The 8,974-nt window shown below is 38.3% G+C and overlaps 1 protein-coding gene across 2 annotated transcripts in view; it reads right to left on the bottom strand.

The window, feature by feature from the left end:
- Positions 1 to 700: 700 nt before the first annotated feature.
- LOC149847161 (serine/threonine-protein kinase STY46-like) overlaps positions 701 to 8,974 on the bottom strand; it is an 81,900-nt gene continuing 73,626 nt past the window's right edge. Inside the window, exons 12-16 of one of the 2 annotated variants that reach the window (XM_089996852.1) lie at positions 3,031 to 3,126; positions 2,032 to 2,112; positions 1,882 to 1,932; positions 1,160 to 1,294; positions 701 to 1,075 (exon numbers count right to left, since the gene is read on the bottom strand). In XM_089996852.1, coding sequence (XP_089852978.1) covers positions 1,058 to 1,075; positions 1,160 to 1,294; positions 1,882 to 1,932; positions 2,032 to 2,112; positions 3,031 to 3,126 — 381 coding nt within the window. In that variant the 3' untranslated portion in view covers positions 701 to 1,057. The remainder of the gene's footprint in view (positions 1,076 to 1,159; positions 1,295 to 1,881; positions 1,933 to 2,031; positions 2,113 to 3,030; positions 3,127 to 8,974) is intronic. The other variant, XM_089996853.1, reaches the window with a different exon arrangement.

Raw genomic sequence — 8,974 nt, 5'->3', positions numbered from 1 at the left:
TTGCAAACTACGATATTGTCCATTCGACAGATTTGGTAAATTGTAAAGCATTTTTCGGATACTGATCATTTTTTATGTACACTACAATCTACATATCCTGAAGGTTAAAATGGTCTACTCTCAACCTTTGCGATTTTGGACATCAACAGATTTTGGCAAATTGTAGGGCTTTTTGAGAAACACATCATTTTTGTCATATAATACAAGCATTTTTAAAAAAATATAACCTTGTAGGGTGAAGGTATTTGGGAAAGAAACACCAATTCTGGCAAGATTCTTGCAAGGTATTTCCAAACAAGAGGTAAAATTTCCAAATATAAAAAAATGAAACTAATGAGCAATTCCTGAAGTACAAATTGCACTCTCCCAAACAGTGCGTGAATGCTTCCACCAACCACCCAGTGAAGAAAAAGATCCATCTTCCTACTGCTACATGCATGCACACGCACACACACAGGAGAGAGAGAGAGTATCCCAGCCACCCTTGCTTCATAATCTTTCCCTCACTCTGGCATTGAACAGGCCAACTTAGCTAAGTCACTTAATGCCCCCCCCCCTAGATAGTTAACCCTGGATGAGCGTCCTAGCCCGCAAAAGGACACCCATTCCTGTGCTGCACAACCAGTTGGTTCATTCTATTTTTGTTTCTCTAAAAATAAGAAGACTGTTCCATGAATATGACATACCACTAGAACAACAATTTTTCAAAACCGTTTTCCATTACTTTCATGCTGCAATGCATACTGCAAGAACTTGATCTGTAATACATTCAAGAAACTCCCAAGAAGAAAAAGAGAAGAAATCCCACACGTATTTCATTTGATACAAACTTCAAGCCTTCAAAAACAAATTGATGACGTATACATTCTTCCAGCAACTGGGGCTTACAATACGATACATCTTTACATATTCTTTCACCTTAACCAACAAGCTCTGATTACACAAAAGGGGATCTGCGCGAATAAACTTGTAGTTGCTTGTATTTCTGTACCCTGAAGATACATAGTACCTTCTCTTCTGAATGATAAATGACTGCAGCAATGCAAATCTTCAAGAGTCACGTGACTGACGCAACCTGCAGAAGACGATCCACTGTTATGGGAGATCTACTATATGGGATAGAAGTGATCAATATGGTGATTGATGAACGAACTCAAACCTCAGAAAGGATATCTTCAAGTTCACAAATTATTTCCCAAAAGGACGGGCGTTTTCCAGGAACTGCCTCCCAACATTTCTGCATTAAAGCTAATAGTCTGGGGGGAGCATTGTCAGGTGGTGGTGGCCGCAACCCCTGAACAGAGCATCATGGCAGAATGTCAAATGTGTCAAATAAAACTAACAGTATCTCTCACTATCTCTCCTCTCTCTAACATGCACATTCTATAAGCACCAGTGAGTTGTGCATGCAAAAACACACACATAACCATGGTGGTTGTTGGTGTCTGCATTTGGATGATGCCAACAAATTCAATAAAAATTTTCGTTTAATCATAACAGTTTTTAAACTATGGTGGCCTCAAGAAACACAGAACACCATCAGGTTTTTCTTTTTTCTTTTTTCTTTTTTCAGGAAAGTTTGGTAAAAAAGCTAGAACTCATCCATATCCACCAAAACAAATGAATATTGACCAATTCCTTCATCACTCCCAATGCCATTCTGGCAACAAGGGGGTTGAGAAATGGTTGGATATGGACCATATCGTAATTCCCCTTGGTTTACCCCCTTACGTGTGTGGAAGCATGGGTGGAGCCCCTGGAATTTATGTTCCCCTTGCTGGCATCAGGGAGACGATGACTCCACCCATCATTAATTTGATAAATACAGGGCATGTGACTCAGACAACATAAAAGAGTAGGAAGTGCTTCATGTAGCAAAACCTGTCTCACTCCTAAAGCAGCCTGTAAGGGTGTCATGGTATCATACGGAATCTGCATGATCATAAAACACATTAAGAAAAAATACGGGCAAATATTGAGTTCAAATCAACTAATAAATCTTCAATAATAGAAGGTGGTTCAAAGAAAAACCTTTGATGTTAACAATTCCCATAGTACAATAGCAAAACTGAATACATCCGCCTTTTGATCATATGGCTGATGATTTATCACCTATTAATGACAAAATTTTGGTGGCATTTGAGAACCAAAGAATATCAGCACTTGTACATTCCAAACCCAGCAAAACACTTTAATGTTCATGATCTTATAAATAAAACAGAAAATAAGAGAAGATACAGGCATGTTACTGGAAAAGGAGTAAAACACAATGTTAAAACTAGGAATAGAAAAATGCAAGTCTGTGGCTGACAAAATCTAGGGTTTGTCATTTCCTTAAAATTACAACAAACTAAAATAAAGGAAAATATTTACAACTTATCAGTAAAACTTAGACAGCCTTCTCTTTAAACACCAACTAGGTTACCTCTCTCTCTATCACACACACACACACACACACACACACACACACACACATGGATATATATCAAGTTCTTTTGGTTAGTGTCTACTGTGTCTAGTGGATGTTAACAGGTTCAGAAAGGTAAAAGTAAAGCAAACTATTGTCTTATTCAGTAATATGGATTAAGTCAAGCATAAACTGAGTCACAGGTTGCATATGGCAGTGGGTGGCTGAGCACCACCATTGGATGGAACTACATAATACAAAAAATTCTTCAAGAAACTATGCCAAGAAAGTAATCAAGATGGGTGAATGAACTGAAAGATATTCGGAAAAGCATAAGATAGGATGTTTCAGGAGAAATTCCATCTCCATGATGAACAATTAGAAGGAATTACTAAGACAGACATTTAGCATAGAGAAAAATCAAAGGGTTGAAGTCATGCCACCTGGCTAGAATTAAAATAACTAGCTTTCTGGAGTAAGCTCTGTATTTGCTTTCTTTGATTTACTTCTTTAGATGAAAATTTTCCTTATACACATTATGTTTTCTTGAAAGTTCTTTTGTTCCAACTTATATCAGAAAACCAGAAAAGCTTAAAAAATATAAAAGCAATCACTGATGCTACCTCAGGTGCCATCCACCTATATGTTCCAGTCTCTGCTGTCATGATTCCACCTTGATTTAGGAAACGAGCAACACCAAAATCAGCCACTTTAACAACCTGATGTATAATTAATTTCAATGAATGCCAGTAAACATATCAGTTGATTTTTCAAGCATGGAGAAATAAAACTGCTTAGCCATGTAAAAATCATGATTAAAAGAAAAAAACAAATAAGCTTTAACATCTGACTTCACTGAGATCCTCAGAATATATCCAGAGGCACAGTTACACATGTAAAGAAAGATGCATAAGGCAGTCTAGACATGCAAAACACATGCTCAAGTTTCTAATAAATAATTTCATTTAATATGCATTTAACAAGAAATATAAGGACTTCAAATTTCTCATGATTTTAACGTCAAGAATTTGAAAATGACATTTTCCCCATATATTGAATATTAACATAAGATCCAAAAATCCCAATGTAGTACCTTGGTATTTTTGAGGGGTTATTCCAGAATAAAAACGATAAGTTTTCATGCTTTTACATATTCACTTTTTTCCTCAAAACTTATGTTAACATTTACCAGTAAAGACAAGGTTTTGAAAATTCTTAGAGAATCTGACATGTTTTCACTGTTGGACTTTACTATAATATTTGAGTTCCTATTCTGCTTTCAACTTATAAGGGTCCTAAGTGTTTGTTACATCAAAACATTGAAGCACTAACATGAGTCATGCATTACCTTTCGACTCTAGGGAGGTAGAGTACGATAGGGTTTTTGATCTTGTACATTCAGATATGTGGTGTCCCTCATTAGTTTTGTCTAAGGGTGGTGAAACCCATTGGGTTCTATTTTTCTGCTGTGAATTTGTATTGTGCGCAGGCTGAATTGTAGTTTAGGGGTAAGGAAGTATGGACAAGAAGGAATCAATATATATTATACCTATTAAGTTGGATGGAACCAACTATGCATATTGGGCTGAGGATGTAAGAACTATTGTTAAGGGACTCGGGTAGAGGTGGGCCGACCCGGCCTGCCATGGGCCGGGTTTGGGCCAATGTTTAAGGCCCAGGCCCATTAGGTACCGGGCCGAAACCCGGCCCATTATATACGTGGGCCAGGCTTGGCCGGCACGATGGGCCTGAATTATTTATTAATTTTTTAACAATATAAAATTTTAAAAAATTAATTGTTGCATAGTAACTTGGTAACTATTATTATTTACCTAATTAGTTACATTAATCTTATGAAAACTAAAAAGATAATTAGTTGGGTGCATGGGAAGTTGAGAATTTGTTAATTATTACTATTTACAAATGTATTTGGGCCGGGTCGGGCCAGACCCGGCCCACCTTACATTGGCCCGTTGGGCCCGGGCCATAGGCTGCTCTTCAAACCCGAGCCCGTTAAGAACCGGGCCACACTTAAAGCCCGGCGGGTCGAGCTCTAAACGGGCCCGGGCCAGCCCGATGCCCACCCCTAGGCTCAGGTATGGAGGATACCTGGATTACTAAAAAAGAAAGCCCGAAGTTGTTGATGACTGATAAAAGGTTTGATGAGTGGGATAGGGACAATGCCAAGGTCAAGTCATGGCTTCTCAGCTCGGTTGAGCAAAACATCGCCATGAATATTGTGAAGTTTAAGAAAGCAAGGAAATGTTGGGAGTATTTGAAACAAGTTTATGAGCAATCAAATTGGGCTCGCAGATATCAATTGTCTCAAGATCTTAAACCTTGAGGCAAGAGGGTGAATCAATTCAGAACATCTGTGCCAAGTTTCAGCAACTTTAAGATGCTCTTACTCCCATGCTCCCAAATGTGAAGTGGGCAAGATGCAAGAAGTGCAGTGACTGTAAGAAGCTTGAAGCAGAGGCAAATGATCAACAAGTCATAGATCTTTTGATGGTTTTGAGGTCTGAATTTGATAGTGTGAGAAATGAAATTCATCATAGAGTGTCTCTTCCTACTCTGATCCAGACCATAGGAGAGTTGATGGCATAAAAGACGAAGAATAAGTCTCTTGGATCACGTCCCACTGAAGAAACTGCTCTTGTGAAGGCCAAGCAGCAAGGTGGTAGAGGAGGCAGAAGTGGTGGTAGATTTGGAGGTTCAGATAATTGTGTTCCTTGCAGTGGTTCTATTCTCAAAAATTGGGTCCATTACTCCCTCTTCTTGTCTTGGGAGTAGGTTAAACATTTCTCAACTTCGTTATGTACCCTTTGTTGCTATGAACCTCATTTCAGTTGGCCAATTGAGTAAACTAAACTGTAATGTCATTTTCTCTCCTCTTGGTTCTGTTGTATAGGAGCAACTATCGAGGAGGAAGATTGAGATTGGTCATAGAAGAGGAGACCTCTATAACCTAGACTGGCTGGACATGAGACTGCAAAGAAGATCGAAAACCAATATTGGAGCTATAGTTTTGGATGACTCTATGCTTTGGCATCTATGACTTGGTCATATATCTAGTTCTAGACTCCAATATCTTGTGTCTTCAAATGGTTTGAAAGGGTCCAAAGCGGTTGTTTCTAAGCATGTTAAAAATCGTGAAAGATGCAAATTGACTGAGAGTCATGCTCTACCTTTTAGGTCAAGTATGACAGTGTATCAAATAAATTCTATGCCTTCAGGGATGCTAAAAGGCATATCCCCCTATCAAAAAATGTATGGAGTTTCTCCCAACTATGACACGTTGAAAGTCTTTGGTTGTAAAAGTCTTTGGTAATGTTACTTGATAGATACAGAGACAAGGTCTCTTCTCGGGCTGTGAAACGCTGTTTCTTGAGATTTTCTAAAGGGCAAAAGAGATACAAGTGCTATTATGCAGTTGAAAAAAGAATATGGATTTCAGTTTTCAGAATATATTCCATATTTTGAGTAGGTTGGAGATGGAAGAAAATGAGAAAGATATATCTTTTCTAATGCTTTATCTTAAGAAAGAAGAAAAAGGGGTAATAGTTAATACTCAAGATAATGATGAATCAGATCTGGATATTAGTATGAATCCCTGGAGAATTTCGTTACCTGGATTTCTGATCTGCAGGAAAGGTAAAAAGACTATTTTGCCCTTGTTATGCCCGATTAGTAGATTAGGCACAACTTTTCACCCCGATATCAGATTCGGGTGATTTTTGGATCAGTGAATCTCTTTTTGAGAAGGACCCGTTGGCAGGGGGCAAGATGACAAACTCCATGAATATGAAATCAAAGTGGCACAGCGGAAGCGTGGTGGGCCCATAACCCACAAGTTTCAAGATCAAAACCTGGCTCTGATACCAATTGTAACAATCCAAGCCGGGGCCTCTCGAGCCTGGGTTTGGGAACTAACGTCCACGAACCCGAGCTCGAGAGGCCCCGGTTTGGGTTGTTACAATTAACATATTTGAACAAGTTTATTAAAGGACACAAGGAGTCCTAATTGTACCTTTTCTAGAGAGAGTAGAGCAAGAAGAAATGGAATCTTCAATGGCCAATCCTGATCTACTTTCAGCTGATTCTGATAGTGCAACTCGAGTCATTTCCTCTTCTCTTCACCAAGTACATCGTAGTTCTTGTGTTTTTGTTTCTCCCACTCATTTTGTTTTGTATGAGTCGTTCTCTTCAAAACATTATGTATTTCTAGCTCTTACCATTTCCTACGTTGAACCTACTTCCTATGTAGAGGCAGCTTCCAAATAAGAATAGCAAATGGCAATAGTTGAAGTGTTGGATGGTTTGGAAATGATGCAAACTTGGGAGAACTACCACCTGAAAAGAATGTAGTAGGGTGCAAATGGGTTTTCAAAATTAAAACTATGGCAGATGGCTCGATTGAAAGATATAAAACAAGATTAGTTGTCAAAGGCTACACTCAACAATATGGCATAGACTATGCAAAAGCTTTGCTCCAACAACACATATGACCTCTATTAGAACTCTCTTTGCAGTGGCTTCTCTTAATGCATGAAAATTGTGGCAATTAGATGTGAAGAATGTTTTTTTGAATGGAGACTTGGTTGAAGAAGTTTACATGGCTCTTCCTCAAGGATACTATGATGCAGGGAAAGTGTATAAGCTAAAGAGAGCATTATATGGACTTATGAAATAAGCAAGCTCCAAGAGCATGGTTTAAAAAGTTTAGCTTTGGGTTTTAAACAAAGTCATCATGATCCTGCCTTGCTTGTTTCATCATGTCTTGGGGAGTGTATACTTCTTTTATATGTAGATAACATGATTGCTACATGTGATGATGTTCAAAAGATTACAGAGACAAGAGAAGCTTGCCAAAATATTTGAAATACTTCCTAGGCCTTGAAGTTGGTTACTCGAGGCGTGGAATTTATTTGGCCTAGCATAAGTATGTCATAGAACTAGTAACTAAAGCAAGACTTGTTGAGGACACAAAAAGGAGTGGATTCTCCTATGGAAGAAAATACAAAACTAAGGGCTTTGGATGGAGAAACATTAGAAGATCCTACTTTATATAGACAATTGGTTGGAAGCATAATTTACCTATCACCAGACCAAATATTTCATATGTTGTGCACATTGTTAGTTTATGAGTGCACCAAAATCACTATGGCCATAATTCCAAGGATAGTTAGGTATGTTAGAGATACAATTAGGGGTGTCAACGAGTCGGGTTTACCCGGACCTGACCCGTACCAAACCCTATAGGGTCCAGGTATGGTGATAAATAAGACCCGATTAAGACCCGGGTTTGGACCTAAAGGTCCGATTAATACATGGATCCGGCTATAGTTTGTGAAATTTTATACCCCACCTGAGTTTTGATTAAGACCTGCAAATTTTCAATGTAAAAATGATAAAAATTATTATTTTATTGGGTATGGCCTGGGTCTGGTTCATGTAGTTCTTATCGGGTCTGGACCTAAAGGTCCGATTAATACATGGATCCGGGTATAGTTTGTGAAATTTTATACCCCACCCGAGTTTTGATTAAGACCTGCAAATTTTCAATGTAAAAATGATAAAAAATATTATTTTATTGGGTATGGCCTGGGTCTGGTTCATGTAGTTCTTATCGGGTCTGGACATGGTTTCTCTTATAGTGGGTCCAATTAGACCCATATCCAGACCTGATACCATACCCAAAAATAGGGGCCAGTCTGGTTCCACTTGGGTCCGAACCAAACTCGTCCCGTTGACACCCCTGGATACAATGCAGTATGATATGTTATTCTCTTCATCTACTTCATGTGATCTTAGAGTATATTGTGATGATTTTGCATGTTTCTTGAAAGTTCATTGATTTCATGGAAGAGCAAGAAACAACAAAGAGTAGCATTGTCTACAACTGAAGTTGAATATAGTGCCATAGCTCTAGTGACAACAGAGCTCATATGGATCAAGTGGTTATTAAAGGATCTTAGCATAGACAATCATGAGAAGACTCCTCTTTATTGTGACGACATGAGTGCAATTCACATTGCCAAACATCCTGAGTTTCATGAGAGGACAAAGCACATAGAAATTGATTGTCATTTCACCAGGCGTGCTTATGAGGATGGCATAATATCAAAAGAGCAAGTCGCATATGCGTTTACTAAAAGTCTTTCACCATCTCATTTTAGAGCATTTCTTTCCAAACTTGAAATGATTCGGTTAGTATCATCTCAAGTTTGAGGGGGAGTGTTGGCATGTAATATAGGTTTCATGTAGTCTTGTGCTACCCTTCATAAGTGTACATATTCTAATTTACAAGGGTATTTCTATGATTCTTCTATAGTTGCATTTTGTCTTGTAGTGTAACCAAGAGGTAAAAGGGTTGTATTCTTTCATTCTTTAATGGAATACAATTTTCTATCTCTTTCCACTCTTTTGAGTTCCTCTTCTTGAGACTCCTCTATTGCTCCTGATAGATTCTAATGTTCAAAATTATTCTCAAATGCCATATATCAGGTTTGGCCAAACATGTCAGAAGACAAGGAGATATGTGTGTACCATTTCTAGAGCAAATAG

This window comes from Nuphar pumila, chromosome 2 (assembly GCF_984573655.1).
Source record: "Nuphar pumila chromosome 2, dmNupPumi1.hap1.1, whole genome shotgun sequence".
NCBI classification, from domain to species: Eukaryota; Viridiplantae; Streptophyta; class Magnoliopsida; order Nymphaeales; family Nymphaeaceae; genus Nuphar; species Nuphar pumila.
The sequence above is the reverse complement of the archived record's forward strand: the minus strand, read 5'-3'. Positions and strand labels throughout refer to the sequence as shown.